The sequence below is a fragment of the Aulonocara sp. 'chitande type north' Nkhata Bay genome, linkage group LG1, assembly GCF_057382095.1.
Source record: "Aulonocara sp. 'chitande type north' Nkhata Bay isolate Kocher_YH1m ecotype deep benthic linkage group LG1, A_spYH_male_GT1.1, whole genome shotgun sequence".
Taxonomy (NCBI): domain Eukaryota; kingdom Metazoa; phylum Chordata; class Actinopteri; order Cichliformes; family Cichlidae; genus Aulonocara; species Aulonocara sp. 'chitande type north' Nkhata Bay.
In genome coordinates, this window is record NC_141344.1 from 4,226,173 (window position 1) to 4,247,798 (window position 21,626).

At 41.2% G+C, this 21,626-nt stretch overlaps 1 protein-coding gene across 1 annotated transcript in view; it reads right to left on the bottom strand.

Annotated features, from left to right (window-relative positions):
* LOC147338539 (neural-cadherin-like) overlaps positions 1-21,626 on the bottom strand; it is a 326,059-nt gene that overhangs the window by 70,948 nt on the left and 233,485 nt on the right. The window contains exons 28-30 of the mRNA XM_086300701.1: positions 17,688-17,815; positions 8,498-8,619; positions 6,593-6,716 (exon numbers count right to left, since the gene is read on the bottom strand). Of these exons, the coding sequence (XP_086156827.1) occupies positions 6,593-6,716; positions 8,498-8,619; positions 17,688-17,815 (374 nt within the window). The remainder of the gene's footprint in view (positions 1-6,592; positions 6,717-8,497; positions 8,620-17,687; positions 17,816-21,626) is intronic.

Below are 21,626 nucleotides of genomic sequence, written 5' to 3' on the forward strand. Positions count from 1 at the left end.
GTGTTATTTCTGTAAATACATTATTAATTTCTCTAAATAAATAACTTATAAAGGACAATTAGTATATAGTTCCTGATGCTGTCTTCACTCCGCCTGTGTACAAAGATTCAAACATGCAGCTCTGCTTTTCTGTATGAGCAATTAGCCTTATAGCGGGTGGATACAGAGGAAAATGGTGACGTGATCTTACAGCTTTGAGGACTGGAGGTACAGACATTACTTTTATTTTTATTTAATGAATGGGCAAGAGCACAATGGTGAAATGCAACTGCATCCAAAACGGAAACAATAATGGTAAATGACCTGTATTTGTATATCGCTTTTCTAGTCCCTAAGGACCCCAAAGCGTTTTACACATCCAGTCATCCACCCATTCACACACATTCACACACTGGTGATGGCAGCTACATTGTAGCCACAGCCACCCTGGGGCGCACTGACAGAGGCGAGGTTGCCGGACACTGGCGCCCCTGCCAGTGTGGCGCTCTGACCACCACCAGTAGGCAACGGGTGAAGTGTCTTGCCCAAGGACACAACGACCGAGACTGTCCAAGCCGGGGCTCGAACCGGCAACCTTCCGATTACAACGCGAACTCCCAACTCTTGAGCTACGATTGCCCCAATAATATGCTGCTAACACAACATCAGCTCTCTGTAAACATCTGTGCAGACAGTATGCCAACGCTGAGCTAACACAAGTGACGTTAAAGCTACTGAGACACCAAATTTTAATAGGCAGTGGTGAGCAGTCAGGCCTGTAGCGCTGTAGCCTTCACTTCACTGTGGCAATTGCATTTACTGTCTTTGGGCTGTTTTTCTTAATCCCTGCTTTGTGTTGTTAGTTTTGGATTCGTACATAAAAACTAAAAGTCATGATAACGTTGCTTTTGTTCACATCGTGCCGCGGCAGTGAGCTCGTCTGTGATTCCCACCCATACTGCCGGTGAGGAGGACATATCAACATCAGCTACCTTTTTACCTCATCGACAGGCACTCACACCCATGCAGAAACAGATGATGTTGCTATAGCAACAAACATGACACACTGGAGCATTTTTGCAAGGAAAGGAACAACAACACCAGAGGAAAAGGAAAAAAATAAAAATCATACAATGCCGGAACATGTCCATCAACATTATTAATCATCAGCACGCCTACTGTTGCATGCTTTTGGGGATTTATTATACTCATGTCCGCCCACACACATCATGCAGATTCCTCTCATTAGTACACAGTGTTTGTGCAGCCTCCTGCTACATCCCTGGCTAAGGTAAACCACACTAACTCCAAGCCTTCAGCACTGCAGAAAGACAGACTTATATCCTTTAATATCACCGCTCTTGAGATTCAACATCTTAACAGAGCTTTCAAATTGTCTACTGAATGGATACAAATAAATTGTGTTTATAGAGACAACAGTTCTAAAAGCCACCCCTAGAGGCCTCGTGGCTCCTCACACCTTACCGGAGTGCTGAACGAAAGGATGTTTGAATTGACTGGCCAAGGTTGTTTTTCATTTAAACATAAGTGTGCAGACTAATAACTGCTCTTTCCCACAAAACACCTGGGTTATTACTTAGCAACACACAGACACACCTGCATACACAGAAATACCTTATTAGCAGACTGAAGAGGAGTCCTTAGAATATGAGTGGACCACAAGAAAAAAGAAGGAAACACACACACACACACACACACACACACACACACACTAAATGATGGAAACTTGTCAGTTGCACAGTTTTATGTGTTTAAAACTTCTGCATCATGACTGTTTTTTTTAGCAAACAACCAATTACTATTTAATGCTGGAAACAGAGGATGTGTCTGCAGGACACCGAGAGAGCGACATATGCCTGGTAATGAACCCGTTTGTGCTGACACTGACCTCATTAAACGGAACATGTATTGGACTAAAGTGACAGAGAGGTTGTGTAGTAGTTGGCTCATGATATTAGGCTCACATTATTGACTGTTTTTATTGGTTGGCTGGTCGGGCTAATCAATTAACTCAGCGGTCCTAGCGCATTAAATGCTCATGTGTACCCGGCTGAAGGCAAGCCACAAATAACCCACTCTGAGCCAGCTTTCAGTGTTTTCCCGGTCCTCACTACTTCTATACACACACACACACACACACACACACACACACACACACACACACACACACACACACATTAGAGAGTGACCATAATCCAGACAATGATGAACAGCAGTCTCACAGTAATTCTCTCAACACTGAGCCATATAATATACTCTGTTATGACTAGTGAAATATAATTTCATAAATTATTTAGAATATAATCTTAAACTGTACAAACCAATCTCCGTTTTATACCTAGAAATATGATCTCCTCCACGTCCATTATGTGGGGCTTATGTGCTTTAACTCTAAGAAAGAAATCCATCATACGCAGTGCTGGCATAATGCGATGGAAGCGGAATCAGCAGGAGAAAAACTATTTTGCTCATCTGCATTTAAAAGCATACCAGGCCTGTCCACATAAATTTCCTGTGATGTTTTTTTAATAAAAGTGTGCATTTAGTCAAAATCTTCCACTCCAACATTTGAATAACTTCCCTGAAATGGTCCAGCAAAAATACGCTACTACCCGTTGTTAGGGTTGCCAACTCCCTGAAAAATAAATAAGGGACACCTCGTGGCCAGGGCCGGGCAACCCAGTTGTCTTCACCCTTCCCAGTGTGGTGAATTTTCTAGCTCTTTTTTTGTGTGTGAAATTATTTTTTTTAACCCTTTGACTTGAATTTGATTTAAGCAGATGCATATTCTTTGTGATATGACCATATGGGAAACAAATGATCATTTAGCCATTTATTTTTAGCTCAAAATGACAACATTAACACAGTAAAACAGGTCTCTTTCTTAAACAGAAGCCTGTCATGCTTAGCTTTTGAGGATATAAGTAAATCTTTCTTTAAAAGAACTCTGTCCTGCTTAACTTAAAATTATATAAATTAATAGAAAACAATAGAACAAAATCATTCTTGTAACTGTGCACATTTAGTGCATTTAGTACAACTGGCTTCAGTTGAGGTATTATTTCAGCTTTTCTAAAGCTAATCAGGTTTGTAAACCCACTTGTTCCCATGATTACGCATCATAACTCATCATCATTATTCATCTATGTATTACTTTTATGTATTAGTGATCTATTTGTTGTAATCATCTATCCTTGCAGTTGTTTATTACACAAAATAAGTTATATTATCACACTTCTGGCCACATAGCGCTGATATTCACCGCACATGCCCATATTAACCTTAACCAGAGGGTTTAAACAACAAACCAGTGTTTACATACCATATCTGCTTCTGCCGTGGCCTGGTGGACAAGAAATTGGTTAAGGGTTCCCCGGGCTTTCACGCCCCTCATGTTCTTCATGTGCCCACCACTAGAAGCATGCCTATGGAAAAAGTGCGCCGGCACACAGTGCAGTGCGCTTTAAAGGTGTTATGGTGTATTTTCCCAGCCAGGTGTTTCCCTTTTCCCATTCCTCCCAGTACTTTTGCAGCCTATTTTTCTTTCTCTGAGCGAACAAACATTGCTGCTCTAATGCTGGGCTTACACTGTGCGATTTTTGGCCCATTTTGAGCCGATTTTTGAGTCGTGCGACCGATTTGGTGATCGGCCCGATTTTGGCCTTCATCGTGCATCGTGTAGTATACGTGGGGTAACGAGAAGCGATTAACACCTCGAGCAGCTCCCGATCATCAATCGCTCGTGAGCCGCTCACACTGCTCACGCGCAAACACGTAAACGTCGGTGAAAAAGACGGCGCAGCACGGCAGTGCAGCGTGTGATCTGGACACAAGTGATGGAGGCACAACTTGTAGAACTTTGGAAAGCTCATCCGAGCCTTTTCGATGTGGCCTCACAAAATGATCACGACCACAACAACCGTGAAAATAGTTGGATCGACACTGCTGCTCAATCACAGCTGCCTGATCAATGTTTTTCATTAGCAATTTAGCAAAGTTGATGGTGGTGGTGTGTCTGTGTGAGTGAAAGACAGAGAGAGCGAGCGACAGATTTTCTGTTATAACCTTCATGTTATGGAGGCACAGTGTGAGCACTCAGGTCGCATCAGAGCATCGGGTGGTATAGTGTGAGACCTGCATCGTGACCTACCAACTTCTAACCCCTGCGAGTCAATCGTGCAGTTTGAGCAGGAGCTGAATAACGTGACTGAAAATCGCACAGTGTCTGCCCAGCTTTAGGTGTACTGTCATCCGAGACTTGCACCGCAGTGTCGGCGTTTGTTTCCCTGTTGGCCATGCTTGTTGTTGTGGTCATCTGTTGTCTTCCGGTATTTTCTCCGTAAGCGACCTTTCATCGACCAATGAGATGAGCGGTAATCTGAATTGTCATACTCGAATTGTCATAAGTGTGCTGTCAGCTCATTGGTCACAAAGCAGGAGAGGGGCTGGGAATTATGCTTTCCAACAAAGCGTTAATTCCATTAACATTTATAGACTACTTTTGATTCTCACTGTATTACGGGACAAAGTGCGTCCCTTATTAGCTCAATACGGGACGTGTACTTTTGTTTCTAAATACGGGACGATTCCGTATTTTAAGGGACGGTTGGCAACCCTAGCCCGTTGTTCACTTCTCTCACTTAATTTAAATTAGTAGCTGCAGCAGATTGCAACATGCAGTCAAAACAGAACTGGGTGATTTTATTTGATTTTAAAAACACTGTTGGCTTCCAGCAATCATGAAAAAAGATAAAAAGGATAATTGGAATAAAGAAATTACTATTTCCTTTGTTTTTAAAGTGAGTCTTTCCTTTTGTCCAAACGGTAACCTCTGACGCACACGCCAAAGTGCCACAACTGCAAAATTCCCCTAATGGACATTGAAACTGCCTACAAAAGTGAGTCTACCTGCAGACTTCCCTGTTACAAAGCTATGATTTGATTGGCTGCTATAGGTGAATGGCTATTTTTAGGGATTGCTTCTCTTTACTGGAGTCACTGAACTGACTGAGAGCTATCTGACACATAACATGGCTGTCTGTCTGTGTGATGCAGCTTGCTAACCGCACTAGCTACATTAGCTAGCTGCACTAGCTACGTTAGCCAGCAACCATAGCTACCGTATTATCTAAATATGGTAACATCTGACCACTAACAAGGTGGCAGCCGACACCCTCACATTATTGCATACCCCAGAAACCAATATGAGAGAACAAGTTGCCTATGTAAATCTTTTATACAATGTTAGAAATCAAGTGCACACCTTTTCTTTACAGCTTTACCTCCACTAACCCCAAACTCAATCCAAGTTAGCTTCACCTCCAGGAAAGATGATGAAAGGTCTGCTACCAACAAAATCTATACAGAGGAAGTTTAACTGTGGTGGTTATTAACAGATGCCTCTAGTTGTGCTCGTCTCTGGATCAGTTTGGCCCACCTCCTTCCAGCAGGGCGCAACGAAGATGTCGGTTGGTGTTAAGAGTTTAGTTGCTCACCCTTTGAATACAACACAGGCCTCCCAAGGTAAACAAGCCATCTACAACCTGGGGCACCCTTCAGCACCTGAAGACATGCCATGATAGAGATGGACTAGCACTACCCAACAGTTGCACATGTGAGACACACTCCACAATCCTTGTCTGCACCACCCTACCCAAGTATCCTATGCCCCCTGTTACCTTCAGATATTAAGACAATATTGCCCAAAATTCTGATGACATTTTTCCACCAGATTGAAAACACATCTAACTGTGGAGGACAGTTTAAACGAAGTCTGAATCATAAATGCCACTATTGAACAGATGCAGAGTGAGAATGTGACATTATCACAAGCAGCGAGTAACAAAGGTAATTTAAAAAAGTTTAATAGGTAACACATAACCTATTTGGAGCTGAAAGTCAAACATCTTCCAAGCAGACCCATTTAATTTCTAATTTTCTGCCATGTGAGTTTTGATTATCAGGGAACCCACATCTCACACAATCTTTGGCAATCCAGTCTGAAAAGCCTGACATTTATGTCTAAATACCAGTTAAAGCAGCCGAGGCTCAGCAGTTTTAGATGGACAGGAGCAAAATTTAGCAGTCACAGCTTTATTTGATTCATAACCAAAAATTGTAGCAAAACGTGCAATTTTAACCAAAATTTCAGGCTTCAGAAGACTGCAGGTTCACACGAGGCTATCATAAGAGAAGCCTGTGTTCATACAGAAATGATTTGGATTTTGTTGGGGCTGGGCTCAGATTGTCATGGCTGAGTATAGAGTCCTTGACTTTTTAACTCCGGCAGAGCTGGTTACTTGAAAGTCTCGATTTGATGTCAGACTGGGTAGGAGGGGAAAGGTTCATATTCCATTTCACTCTTAAAGTGCATGTGTGTAACATTTGAAATTTCTTTGAGATTACAGTTAAAAGCATAAAAACCCATCTCTCACATGGCACAAGGGGACTGTGAATGTCGAAGCCTGTTATTAATCCATTTATCAGCTGGAGTGCAGGTGTGAGTTTAACTTTGCTTGCATACTGGTGTGCTAATGGTTGTGTGGTTATGTATGGGTGTGCGTGCGTGCCATTGTATTATAAAGTGTGTTACCTTGCTGTCCACGATGAGGTTACGGACGCAGCCGGTGAAGTGTTTGTGCTGAAGCTGGGGGTAGATGTATGGGATGTCCTCGTTCACACCGCCGAGCTGAAGCACCTGACTCATGTTCAGGTGTCTAAAACACACAGCGTGACAGAAGCATTCAAAAAGCAAGGAAGGATGAAACAGAAAACTATAAGACTTTGCAGCAATGAGAAAGAGCCTGAACCTGCTGCTTTAGCACTTAACAGTCTTATTTTAATCAGCCGTTTGCAGTTCAAAATAGGAAATCGAACATGTTATCAGCAAACAAAATCTGCTGGTTCATTCTGCTAAGTCGCCTAATTAAAATGTGGCGTAAATCTTCTTTTTACTTTTCTGGATGCCCCTTATTTTCTTTTTCTGTCTCTTTATGAAAGAGAAGTTGCTGCTCTAAAACAACAACAACAATCTTATTCTCCATCTCTGATTGTCGGTGTTGTCACGAGTATCCACAGTCTGTGGAAGAATCTCAGAGGATAGACGTTCGTTGTCCAGCAGCAAGAGTATTTTTCATCTAAGTTAATGTTTTTGGGGCTACAACCCCGTCCAAACAGCAGGCAGACGCAGGGGAATGGCAACAATCATTTGGTAAACATAGAACGCTGATAAGAGCACTACAATTACAGCCAAACAGTAAAATTAGTTGTTAATATTAATACCATACTTCGATGGTCTATGGGGCTGCAACGCTAACTGCAAAACTTTGGACAGTTCTTTACATTTGCAGTTCCTTAAATCAGCGGTCCCCAACCCTCAGGCCACGGACTGATCCCAGGCCACGAGAGCTGAGGTTCGGGTGTGAAATTTATGGTTTTCAGGGTTTTTATCGTTAACTCGGTTTCTCTGGGTGTTTTCCCGTGTTGTAGTTGTGTCTTTTTAAAAAAATATTTAATATTTTTAAAGAAATATTTACGCGTTACCATAGCGACCAGAGAGCATTAAGGGGCAGAGAGGAGGATGTTACTCTCAATGTTGTTGCCGCATTTCAGGATGACGCTGCTAATAAAGTGAATTCACGTTTATTATTATATTTACAAAATACCACAATTTTTGTCTTGGTCGTATCATTTTATTTTGTTATATTTATCGCCGACACCTTAAAGGCCGGTCCGTGAAAATATTGTCTGACATTAAACTGGTCTGTGGCACAAAAAAGGTCTGTGGCTTAAATGTATATATGCATGCGACATCCCATATAAACAATGGGATGTCGCATTTTCTTAAATGTAAATGTTGTAGATTTTGTGACACTGAGCCAAATAGTTTTGAATAATTATCATTTTTACAATTACAATAAAGCTTACTGGTAGATTTTCATAGTTTTTATCATGAAACAAATATGTTTTTGTTTTTTTAATCACATGTTCTGTATATAAACTCATAAAAGACAACACAAACAGTTTCTATTAAATCTGGTGTATAATTTCTTTTTGGGTTAAATTCGTTGTTACTTTTGCAAAAATAATTCTGAGGTTTTATGGCAAAGAGAGAGCATACAGTCTCATCCGGCTATACGTTCATTTTACAGCGTAATATTTAGTTCTCATTATAAAATAAATGACCAACGCAGCTGTAACTTTCACCATGCAAAGTGACAAGACTTAAAGAAACTGCAAATGTTTGTGATTTAGCTTTTTCTTCGGTGGAGACGGTCACCCAGCACTAACAACCAACCACTGCTGGGGAGCATTCAGAAGTAGAATCAAGCCACCATGAAAGCAGCAGAATCGAACTTTGAAGGACACTTTTTCTTTTTTGCAGTCTTGTTGAAAAATGGTAGCCTGCTAACACATGGGCCAAATTACAAGCAAACCAAGTCTGAGGCAGTGAGAAAGTCTGTGGTGTGCACGCATCTGTTCAGGTGCTTCTTTTTACCTGTCGGTGTTAGGCGTAACACCCATCACTTCACAGGAAGAGTGGTCTTGAGAGGTCAACCAGCTACCCACCAGTTCCTTCACCGCTGCCCCTGAGCATCGATCCAGGGTGAAACGTACTTCCTGCAGAGAAAACAAACCAGCGCATGATGTACTCAAATAATGCTTCAATAAATCACAAATAAGTCATTTCTCTGAACTGTAACGAGCGTACTTTCAGCATTATTACCATGGTGAGAACGGCATCTGACTCATATTTCTTTCATTAGTGCATGCTGCACTGCTCTGCTGCATGACAACTTAAACATGTGGACTTGCCTTAACAAGAATGCGATTAAGCAGAAGCCACAGCAGCTTATTCCAGTTAACTAGACTCTTTATGGGGTTGGCAAGATGGCGTCGTAGCGCGAACACCCGTCTCGCTGTGCTCCGGTGAGGTCCCCCGATTATCCGTCTAAAATACGTGTTCACCTGGTGAAACGTTACAAATGTGCGTGGGAGTAACTCTATAATGAGTCTGGACGACTATTTTTCTAAAATGCCTAACGTCAGGTCTAAGAAAAAGACAGCTCCGGTTGTGCAAGCTAGCGACATTGTGGGTCCTATGGCGGCTGAGCCTGAAGAAGCTAACGCCAGCGACACAGAAATCTCCGCTGACGCTGAGGAAACTGGGAGTGATATCGACCCGAATATCCTTGCGGCTCTGAGTAAGATAACTGACAGCATTACAACTTTATTGGATGTTAAAGTTGATACTGTGCTGGCCGCAATCCGTGAACAGACGTCTCGGATCCAGGCTCTGGCGACACGGGTGGGAGACGCCGAGATACGGATTTCAGGCGTGGAAGACACGGCAGGTGCATTGCAGGCGAAAGTGGCTCGACTCGAAAAACAAGTAACTGACATGGCAGACCACATGGACGATTTAGAGAACCGCAGCCGCAGATGTAACCTTCGCCTGGTCGGGCTTCCCGAGGGCACGGAGGGAAATGATGTTGTCGCCTTCATGGAGTCATGGCTCCCCTCCTATCTCGAGCTCACAACTAAAAATGGGAAGATCAAACTAGACCGCGCTCACCGCTCTCTAGCACCGAGGCCGGGCCCCAGCCAGCGCGCCAGACCCATCATTATGAAGCTTCACAACTTTGCTGATAAACAACGTGTGATGGCCGCAGCTCGGCGCCTGGCTACGCAGCCGAACCAACCAACAAGTCGGATCAAAGTCTCCTTCTTTAATGATTATTCAGCGGCGGTAGCCAAGAAACGCAAGGCTTTCGACGAGGTGAAAAGCTGCCTGAGGAAGAAGAATGTGGATTATGCGCTTCTCTACCCCGCCACACTGAGGCTGTTTGCCAACGGCAAGGAGAAGAGATTTAACACACCGGAGGCAGCTGCGTCCTACGCGGACTCGCTGCCCTGAATCCCCGTAACCACCGGAGTACTCCTTTTCTTCACACTATGCCTTAATTAACCGGTGTGAGTACTTGCCGAATCTAGGCGTATATGACTCTTTTTTTTTTTTTTTTTTCGTCCTCGCTGCTTATAAGCGACCAGGTGAAATCTTCCACCCCATCGGGCACCGGACGGACTGTGTTTTCGTCTATGGGTAGGCGTGAGTTACGCGCGTGCAATGCCCTTCGGCTTTCCCGACGGGCAGGAGGAGATTGGTTTTTCCCTACATGTTTAGTAGGGCTGTTGCCAAATCACTGTTCTTTGAATGTTCCGTCACACAGCTCTTTCATGCCTTTTTTATTTTTATTTTATTTATTTATTTTTTCAACCAGGGTGTGGTGAACCCTTTGGCTCAATATGCTTTGTGTGATACATGAATAAGTCTAATAATGAGTAGGCTGCGAATATGCACCTGGAATGTACGAGGGGTTCACAGCCCTATTAAGAGGAGGAAGATATTTACTTGTCTAAGAAAGGACGGTGTAGATGTTGCTATGTTACAAGAGACACATCTTGATAATAATGAACACTTGAAGTTGCAACAAGGATTATATGGACAAGTGTTTTTTTCATCCTTCACTACAAGAAGTAGAGGAGTGGCAGTGTTGATTAGGAAAAATGTACCTTTTGTAGTAACTGATTGCGTTAAGGATCTGAAGGGCCGCTACGTGATAGTCAAAGGGATTTTGCAAGGCCAAAATATCTTATTACTGAATGTTTATTTTCCACCTGCCCACCCAACTACCTTTCTTACCAAAATGTTTCTGGAATTAGCCCCATTTCTTCCTAACTCTACCGTTATTATTGGTGGTGATTTCAACTTAATGTTAAATCCGCTTATGGACAGATTTCCACACAGCATTGCAACTCCTTCTCCTCAGGCCAAAGCGCTTCATGCTCTATGCGACGAGCTTGGACTTGTGGATGCTTGGAGATATACTCACCCCTCCGATAAGCAATACACATTTTTTTCGGCTCCGCATAGGTCCCAAACTAGAATTGATTACTTTTTTCTCCCGAAAACTGACTTAGGTTCAGTAGTATCGTGCGACATAACAAGTATAATCATCTCAGATCACGCTAGGGTAATCATGGATCTCGATCTTAAAGCTGCGCTTCATAGGTCCCGCCACTGGAGGCTTAATACCATTATTCTTAAGGATGAGGAATTTACCTCTCACTTCTCTGCAGAATTTAAAGCGTTTTTGGATATCAACACCCCCTCAGCTACTACTGCCTCTGTTTTGTGGGAAACATGCAAAGCTTATGCGAGGGGCCTAATTATTTCGTATTCTGCGACAAAGAAGCGACAACGGATGGAGGAACAAAAATCTTTAGAGAGCGAATTGATGGATAAGGAGAAAACATATATTGCCTCCCCATCACCACCATTATGGCAAGAAATAACCGCACTCAGGTCAGCGCTGAATTGCCTTCTTACGAGAGATGCAGAGAAGAAACTTAAATACACCAGACAGAGGTTCTACGAGCATGGAGATAAGGCCGGTAAATGTCTGGCGTACTATGTTAAGAAGCGCGCAGAATCGAATACCATTGCAGTGATATCTGATGAAGGTGGCCACAAGATATATGAAAACAAACTGATAAATGACTGTGTTAAGAAGTTCTACGAAGCCTTGTACTCTTCTCAACAAGTCCCGGAGGGGGTGCAGCTGATGCATAATTTCTTCACCCAATTCGACTTACCAAATTTGTCAGAGGAACAGAAGACTGCCCTTAACAGCCCTATAACTAAGACCGAAGTGTTTAAGGCTATTAAATCACTGCGAAGTGGAAAGTCGCCAGGGCCTGATGGCTTCTGTTGTGAATTTTATAAACAGTTTCGGGATATTATTGTGGAACCGCTTCTTGATATGTTCAACCACTCCTTCATTACGGGTGAATTCCCGCAGACACTGAAGGAAGCCAACATTTCCCTAATTCTAAAGAAAGGGAAGTGTCCTGATTTGTGCGGATCCTATAGACCTATAGCCCTCTTGAATGTAGATAGGAAACTGCTTTCTAAAATTCTGGCCACCCGCTTAGAAATTTTTTTACCTGTGCTGATAAGGGAGGACCAGACAGGCTTTATAAAGGGTCGAAACTCAGCCACCAATGTTAGACGCTTACTGAACGCTATTGTAGCTTTCAAGCAAAAATCTATTGACGGCCTGGTGCTTTCTCTCGATGCGGAGAAAGCATTTGACAGAATTGAGTGGTCTTATTTGTTGTATACTCTGGGCAAATTCGGCTTAGGGGAGAATTTTATAAAATGGGTCAAAGTTATCTACAATAATCCACAGGCAGCAGTCCTGACTAATGGACTTAGGTCTGATTACTTCAACACTCATAGGGGAGTTATGCAGGGCTGCCCCTTATCGCCCCTTCTATTCGCTCTGGCCATAGAGCCTCTTGCTGAGGCCATAAGGGCGACGCCCACAATACGTAGTTTAGAGATTGGACAGCTGTGTCATAAAATAACCTTATACGCGGACGACATCTTGATTCTTTTGACTAACCCTGTAACATCCGTACCCAGTCTCATTGAGGTGATTGACAGGTTTAGCCATTTCTCTGGCTATAGAATCAATTTGGCTAAGTCAGAGGCCATGCCTCTCGGTACTCTTTTCACAATGCCGGCTACTGTTCCTTCCTTTCCTTTTAAATGGTCTCCTAATGGATTTGTGTATTTGGGGATCTTTATTACCCCGTCTCTCGACCAATTGTACAAAGCCAACTTCACACCCTTATTTGGCAAACTCAAACAGGACCTAGAGCGGTGGGCGTCACTTCCTGTCTCCTGGCTAGGACGCATTGCCCTGATCAAAATGAATGTGCTGCCCAGGCTATTGTATCCTATCCAAATGATCCCCGTCTTGTTCTCTAAGAGAGTACTGAAGGACATAAATGGTTGGCTCACCTCTTTCATCTGGAACAAGCGCAGACCCAGACTCAAGATGGCAGTGTTGCATCTGCCAAGCTCCAGGGGCGGCTTGGATCTACCTAATATTAGATTGTATCAGCTTTCTGCCCATTTAAGATTTGTGAGCGACTGGGTCAGGGGTAAAACCTCAATCTGGTCGGATATTGAGACAGCTCTGTCACAATGCAAACTGAGCGATCTATTATTTTGTAATGATTTTAACGGAATTAAGGCCCTTTGTACAAATCCTGTAACAATCAACACCCTAAAAGCGTGGCGAATTGTCCGCCGTCTTGAGGGAAGATCGAGAATAACATCAACCTTTACCCCTATAATGAATAACCCTGCTTTCCCTCCGGGTTCTTTGGACCCCGGCTTTCAACGATGGTCTGATAAGAATATTAAGTCTCTTGGTGACCTTTTCTCGGGTGGTGAACTCATGTCGTTTGAACAGCTTACCAACAGTTACGGCTTGCCTAGACAGGATTTCTTTCGTTTTTTGCAAATACGACACTATATCACTCACAATACAACCCTTGCTGAGCACCCTGAAGTATCTGATGTTGAGAGGGTTTTGTTTGGGCAACAGCTGACGGTGTCTCTGAGTTCATTTTACCATGTGCTTAATGCTTTGACTACCACTGATGCGCAGGGGATTAGAGGTGTGTGGGAGAGGGAACTGTCGGTAACCATAGATGAAGATAAGTGGGATACCGTTTGGTCTCTCGCAAAAAGGATTTCAATTTGTACTCGGACAAGAGCAATCCAATTTAAGATTTTACACAGATTACACGTATCCCCTCACCGCAGACACCTCTTCAGCCGCTCTCTTTCCCCTGTGTGTCTTAAGTGCAAAACTGATGTAGGGACTTTAACTCACTGTTTTTGGTCCTGTTATAAGCTTCAAGAATACTGGGCTGACATTACAGGTGAACTGGGGAAAATCTTCCACGTTGATATAGAGATGGACCCTTTGTCCCTGATTCTAGGTCTTCCAAGTGACCGCCTAAAAGCGGCGGCCAACAAAAGATTGTATAACACTCTAACATTTGCAGCCAGGAAAAATATCCTCTTACAATGGATCAACGATAGGACTCCCACTGTCTGTGGCTGGCGCAAAATAGTTTTTGAACTGATTCCTCTGGAATACCTCACACACGTTATACACCACAGTGTGGGTCAGTTCTATGGGATGTGGCACCCCTTTTTGGACTATATTGGACCGGACCTTTCCGCTATCTTATTCAAAGGACTACTACACACGTGATCACTACCCGGGCGCTGTAAGACTGACTCACCACCTCTTGTATGTTATATTTTGTATTTTGTATCTTGTATTATGCCTTATTTAAGAGCTGTTGTGTACGTTTTGTGTTTGTACTGTTTTGTTGTTCTGTGTCTACTGTCGAGACACTGTCGTGTTAAAGGAAAATCTGCAATAAAAACAATGATGAAAAAAAAAAAAAAACTAGACTCTTTATTCCATCTGCTGTTTACCTCTCAGTAAACATGCCTCCTCCTTCCTGTGGTAATTAGTAAAGTTTTAACCCAAACACACAGCTACCCGATGGCTCACATCACAGGAAAAAAAAGAATAAAGCATGTAAGAGGGCTGAAAATAATTTTTGGGGGAAATCTGGTCCATTGCCTTAACCTTCCAAAAAAGTTGGCGCTGAAATCATTATAATTACTCGGCTGGATAAAAAGCCCGTATGTGCCAGCACAGTTTCAGTCATCAGTGTGCTAAAACAACACCTTTAACTTACTTTTCACACATCCACGATAAAAGCTTTCAGACATACGTCAGGAACACACAGAAAAAATGTCATTATGCTTGGTAATACCAATTCTATTTTCTGTCAGATATTGAAAGTTATAAATCAGTTAAAAGAAGAATACTCTGTGATTTGGATAACACTCACTACAGATGATTAACAAACACACCAGGCAGCATAGAACAGCATTTATGTGTTGTTTTGTTTCTACACCTGCTGGTATCACCTCTGTGTGAAAACAGATTCCAAATATGATGCCTACATCATTCATTCGAGTATGATTTTGGCACGTTTTTTCTCATATTTACATCATTAATAATAATAATGATAATTTCACTTTAAAACAGGGTTTACATGCAGCGATAAAGTAACGTAAACAGTACGTGTTTGCATGATTAAACATGAATACAAACTCTGTATCAACAGCTAACGCTGCAGATTTTATGTAAATAATTTATTTTAGTTTAATCAAGTCATGTTCCTGTTAGCAGACCGTGGTTTACTTATTTATCAATGTGATTCTTAATGAAGGACAGCGAAACAATGGTTCTTTGGATCTATCATTTTCACAAATGTTACTTAATTTGAAGAAAACAAAAAAACAAAAACACTGCTCTTGGTTCTTGGCTGCTGAATCACAGAGTAAATCTCCCAACAACAGCTCTGTCCTTCCTGCTTTGGATCTCATGCTGTCACACAACCAGGTTGGATAAGCCGCAGCTGACTATTCAGGACAAATGAATAGATTCACATGTGATTTAGAATAATACCATTGTGGTGCAGAATAATCCTCGCTGTAATAACAAAAGTCTGAATGCATTCTAGTGTTCACGCGATTCCGAATAATGCTATCGCATTACCCGAAAGTCTCACTGCATGCTTTCCTTTGGCTGCTCTCATTCTCAATATCGAACAAATTTCCCTGTGTTTGTACGTGTGGTGATGGGAAGCTGAGCCTGAAGCTGTTTTCCTTTCATTCAAAAGAAATTAAAAAAAAACAGTGAACAAAATTGGTGTTTTCTACCGAATTGAATAGTTTGGCAAAAGCCATAAATGAGACACAAATTTTAGTCACACTAGTGAGTAGCGAGAGTGAACGCTCTCTAACGGCGTCTCCTTTCTTATAACCTGAACTCAAGGCAGCGTAATAAGTGTGCTTTTGAAGGGCGGTCTGTGGAACATTGCAGGTCTTTGAGTAATGAGCTAAATTAAGCCATTTATAAATTAAGGGTGACATAAGTGTAATTATTCAATTTTAGGTTTTCGAGAGGCCTCTGATGGAGCTGAATATGAAAAGGCTTCACACTGGCCGTGTGTGTAAAAAAATGTGACTCAGTCCTGTGCTTTTACTGAAGTGCTCTAAAGTGGTACTGAAGTGGGATGCTAGGATGAAAGAAGGCTGAGATGCAGCCAGGCGCCCAAAGCCTACAGTGACACTGCAGCTTTCATTATGTCACAGCATCTAATAATAGAAGCAGGAACTGTCATTGATATACGACAGGCGAATAATATGCGGAATAATCTTAACAACATAAAGATTTAGTCCAATTTCACACTAATTTAATTAACTTGCAATTATTTGGGGCAGAAGATGTTGCAAGAGGGCTACTGCAATCATCTGTCTGCAATTATCCTCCTTTGTACTCTACACTGCAGACAGTTTTATAATACTTAATCACGACGTCTTCCCCATTTAGATTCCTGGAAAATAACAATATTAAAAAGGTTTGCGTGGAGCCGAATGGGCGATGCTTAAAGTCTAGGACATATACTAAATATATAACCTCATCTCTGAGATCATACATACAAATCAGCAGCTTTATCAAATATACCAGAAAGAACATTCAGTTCAAAAGTTTGACATGGTGTAAATTTTTTGGCCCAAAGACTGTAAATAAAAAAGAGACATGGCCTATAAAACAATGAACTCCCATGTTAGAGCTTCAGTGTCAATATTTTTGGTCTCTCCCTCTCGATGAGATATGGGGACACTTTTTTGTTATGTATTTTATTTTTAAATGGGGGAATAATTTAACCAATGAGCACTAATGCTCTATAAAATAAAACTTTAAACTAGCAAATGAGATCATAAATGTATAAGTGTTTACTGAGGTTACTATTCAGGGGAGCCAGAGAGTCACCTTCTTATAGACTCTGGCACAATCAGTGGTCCAGCTATGACCATCCCCTTCCTGCTGGCCATGTAGTCTTTATTTTGGACTGTCAAACAATTAACAATAATTCCAACTTGAATGGCACTTGTCATGTGCATTTATATGTTAAGAAATTAACAAGTATTCCCAAGAAATTACCAATTTAAATCTTCTAAATACAAGGACATTTTGAAGGAATATTAGTGGACTATTCTGGGCTTATCTGATGTTTGGGGTAATTTCAAAAGTGTGCATCACATATTTTAACCAGAAGAGCGACTTCAGCTCCGAGCTTTACAATCACAGCTGAGCAGACTAGCAGGGTGTTCCTGTAAAACTGCTAACTATCTTGTGCAATACATTTCTGGTAAGTTTTTAAAAAATGACCGCACTACTGTCGTTTTATCCAAGATTAATAACACATTGCATGCATTTATATGTATATACAAAGTAAAGCAGCCAGTATATTTCAACCAACATTGGGTTGATTCATCACTTAGCACGTGGGCCAAAGACCCAGAATCACTCTGGTGCTAATGTTACCTAAATAAATGAACTGTAGGCTTGTTACTCACAATCTGCACAACTAAAGGAGCAGCTTACTTACTGCATCATATCCCCTAATGCAAAGACAGTGACATTTATACATGATTGCAGAAGGTGAATGCAATGTATGGTAAAGGTAAGAACAAATTATATTCAAGAAAGAAAAATCCATGTGTTTTGAATACATGAAAATATTAGATGTGCCTTTAAAAGTAAAACAAAAACAAAAACAATCTCATTAAAACTGGATAAAAAAAATATTTTTTTCAGTGCGATGTGAATTTATTTGAACTTATTTGCTAAATAGTTGATGGCTGCTGTTAAATGGAGAGAGCGACCCACCTTGCTGTTGCTGCGGACATCCAGCCGATGCCACCGCCTGTCTGCCACGTTCACGTTGCCTGGCAACTGTAGCACCACTGTGCCCGAGCCATGGTTGATTTTCAAGGTGGGGGTCCCGTCTATTAGCTCTAGACAGAGAAAGAAAACGAGAGGGATGATAGGTGAGGGGTGAGTTGAGAAATTAGTTTTCAGAGCTGCAATATGAGCACTTTTTAGCTCTGTTGACAACCAATCTGGTGCTGGTACTGAAGTCTCGAAAACAGCAGCAAAACCACTGTAACAGAATAATGTATGCCAAAGAATTAAGTGGTGTATGAAAAGTTATTTATTAAAGAATGCACCCCAACATAATGTACCAAATTGCCAATATTGTCTCTGTATATTTGCTCTAATGAGGATTATTGCACAGAGGCTGCTGTGATCTAGTTTTTTTCTTCATGGCAGTCAACAAACATCAGACAAAAGTTATTACATTCTATTTTCTGACTTACTCAAATGGGAAATTAAAAGTTAATGAAGTGGTTAAGACTGCCTGTGTGCTTTGCACCATGTGTAAGGAAATAAGAGACCGACCGGCATTGGCAATCCATCATCACGCATGCCGAACTTCAAAAGTTCATGCTGACACATAACAGTGAACACTAAACATCTGCTTATACTGTGGGACTGAAGGGACTTCTTAGTTCACGTAACAGCAGCTTGTACTTAGTCTGCATCAGAACTCTCACCCACAACTTTCTAAATGTCAATTTATTGACTCAGTGGAAAAAGGTCTCCGATATATCCACTCATTGAAGTATTTTTAGGCCTCTAATGGTTCCAACAGTGTTCAAAGAGTCTCCGGGGTCTGTTTTCATTAAGGCAAACGGATAAATCTGGGTCATTTCATCGTCGTTCCTATCACTTCTAATGTTCAAATGGCAACTTCTGGGTGAAGCAGTATCCAAAACTACATTTCCTGAAATGAGCACTAGAGGTTCATTTAAAAATACACTAAATTACATATATAACCAATCCAGTTGTAAAGTTTGAATTCACAGAGGTGTGGCTGTGTTGACTGGCAGGTAACTCCTGATACAGATAGCTATAGCTGGTGTCTTCAGCTAGACGTCCCCCCACCACCTAATATGAATCACTAAACTGTGTACAAGTTATATGGAACACTATAAAACTCGCTACACTTGGCTGATATGGTCACTTCTGGCTCTAAGAAATCCAGGATGTTGCTGATCATAACACATTTAAACCAGAGGGTGATGCCACCATAGCTACCGCCTTCTTTTATATACTGTCTCTGACATTGCTCGTGAAAAGTAGGTCAAGTTCGTGCATGACTCTTATGAAGCTGATCATCACATTAAGAACTTTTTTACTGTCCCATTAGTCCACAGTCTGCACTTCCACTTTCCAGCGGTGAGAAAAAAAACTTATGAAGAGTACGATCCAATTAGAAATTAGTGAAAAGAGTTACAAATGTGACTGCAGCGACTTCACAAAATATGTCGTAATTATGTTTTGAAATTATGGCTCATGTCAATACGGCAGCATGTCTCTGTTGGCTATATTCAATTAAAAATAATAATAGGCCGTCACAGTTCATGTCCAACAACTTATTATTCCCAGTTTTACCCACTGCCCCCCCCCTCTTAAGCTACAATCCCACACACCCACTGCCAGAATTAGGTATTTAATTTAAACTAAAGCATTTGTTCTTAGGGTTCATTTAGAATACTCCCATTTGGCTTTTCTCTGTTAACTCCGAGTCTGGCGAAGTGAAGTACTTTCAGTATATGTTAGAATTATAATTAAGACAGAAAAAACTCTGGCATCGATTTCACAACTTCTGCACTCTGACATTTGTCTTCACGCTGCAGTCAGTTGAAGTTTGAAGTCAAAAGAGGCTGACAAAAATCAAATTCCCTTCTTAGCGCTCTTCAATCCGCCGTGTGTGTCTGACTTCAGCTCTGCTTTCGTCATCCCTCTTGCTGCATTTCTTGCGATGTCAGTCTGCCTATCGGCACTCTTTCATCTCCTGTCTGTGTCTTTTACCTCCTGACTTGCTTCACTCTTTCATTAACTTCTTCACGGTAACTGACATTTTACATTGTGCCACTTTCAAATAAGTCACCATTGCTTTCTACTGACAGCTTTCACTTTTTACCGTGCTTTTGTGCAGCACTGTTTTTATTTTATTATTTTTTTATCAGCCTCACTTATGACATGTATTCAGATGTGATTATTTTAATGTTTGTGTGCAAAAACATTATCACTGAAAAGATGCCAGAGAGTTCAATGCAACCCATGCAGATTCTTCTTCTTCTTTTTAACACAAGTAATGTTTGTCAGAAAATGACATATATAATATTTAATAAGTGTAAATACATTTTACAAATGTTACAATACATTTTATATCTACATCTGGAGCCTGTGTCTGATTTTTTGTAACAAACCTAAGTTTCCCCTTAAATAAGTAGAGTTGTTAGCAATGATGATGAACAATGATAGACGATGGCTTTGTCGAGTAGCTACGTGTCTGACACCATGAATGTAGAGTGGCGGTGTGTTGATGACCATCCTTGCATTAATATAGTGAGACTCATTAACTGTAGTGTTAAAAATAAACTCTGGGAGTAACCAGATAGCTAATTGGTTACAGTGTATCTCACATGGGCACAAAAGCCAACAGCATTGGGAATTGAACTATTAGTTCTTGGTTAAATTCCTGGTATAGCAACTTTTAACATTTGCTTTTCACCTGCACCAACTTGCCACATTGTTACGGTGTAATGAAGAAAAAATAGTCAAAATAATTCAGAAGGATGTTTCCTCAGTTATCACTGCAAAGAGATTAAGAGCTAACGTTATTAGTTGTGTAATTTATTGAGAAATGTTAGACATTACATTTGACATTAGCATGTATGTTAGCTGTTAGGTCTGGGTACTCTTTACTGAAAACATGGTCCAAAATATACTAAAAAAAAATCAAATGCAAACGGTTTTACCAATTTTACTGAGGAGATTCAATAGGTTTGTTTTTCAGTGTGTTGTCAGCTCCCTTCTAAAAGTGTCTTTTTCTTTCTACAATCTTTTCCTAAACCTAAAGAGTGCAAGAGGTGACCTGATATCTCACTTTATATGGGTTCTGCACAGCATGTCCCTCACCAACGGAGAATGACTCCAGTTTGCGGTCAACATCTAAAGAATTGTACAGCTCATAAAAAGAAGTCCTGATCTACAGTTGCATCCCTGCTGAACACCATCATTACCAGACAGAGCTGCTTAAATAACAGTTTTTAAAAAGGAATTAATGAAGATGCATTTGGCTTATTGTATAGACTGCTTAATGAAAAAGATTGGAAAGCTGGCATTCAAAATAAAATACTGTATGCAACATTTGTCTTCCACATAATAGATGCAAATAAAGTAACCTATTTATTTTTGTAGTTTAGCTGTATTAACATTTCAGTCTATAGTACCTGTCTCCGTTAGGTAACAGTGGGTAAAACCAGCTGCTGAAAGTGAAACCTAAAGAAACACATACATACCAAGAGAGAGTCAAACTCTCCTTTTCAGCTTCCTGTAGGTCAGCCATAGCCACACTGGCCTTTCCACATGTTTAAAGTGGAACGCTTGCACAGGCCATTCTGAACGACCAATATCATTATTTATTTGGAGGACTTGTTGAAATTCGGTCCTAGTGAGCACATGATAAGCTGGTCTTTTATAATTGCTTTGCCAAGCCTGAGATGTGGCTTTGTGATGAGAGCCCCATTCTTCATTACGCTACCTCTCATATAGGAAAAAAGAAAAACAAAGCCCTGGCACTTTCATTTTTCAAACCGCAGTCAGCTAGAGCAAGTTTGTTGCTGGCCTCTCTTTTCCTCTCAACTCCCATTCAATTTCCTGGACATTGAGCTGCAGGATGAGTAGATGCAACAC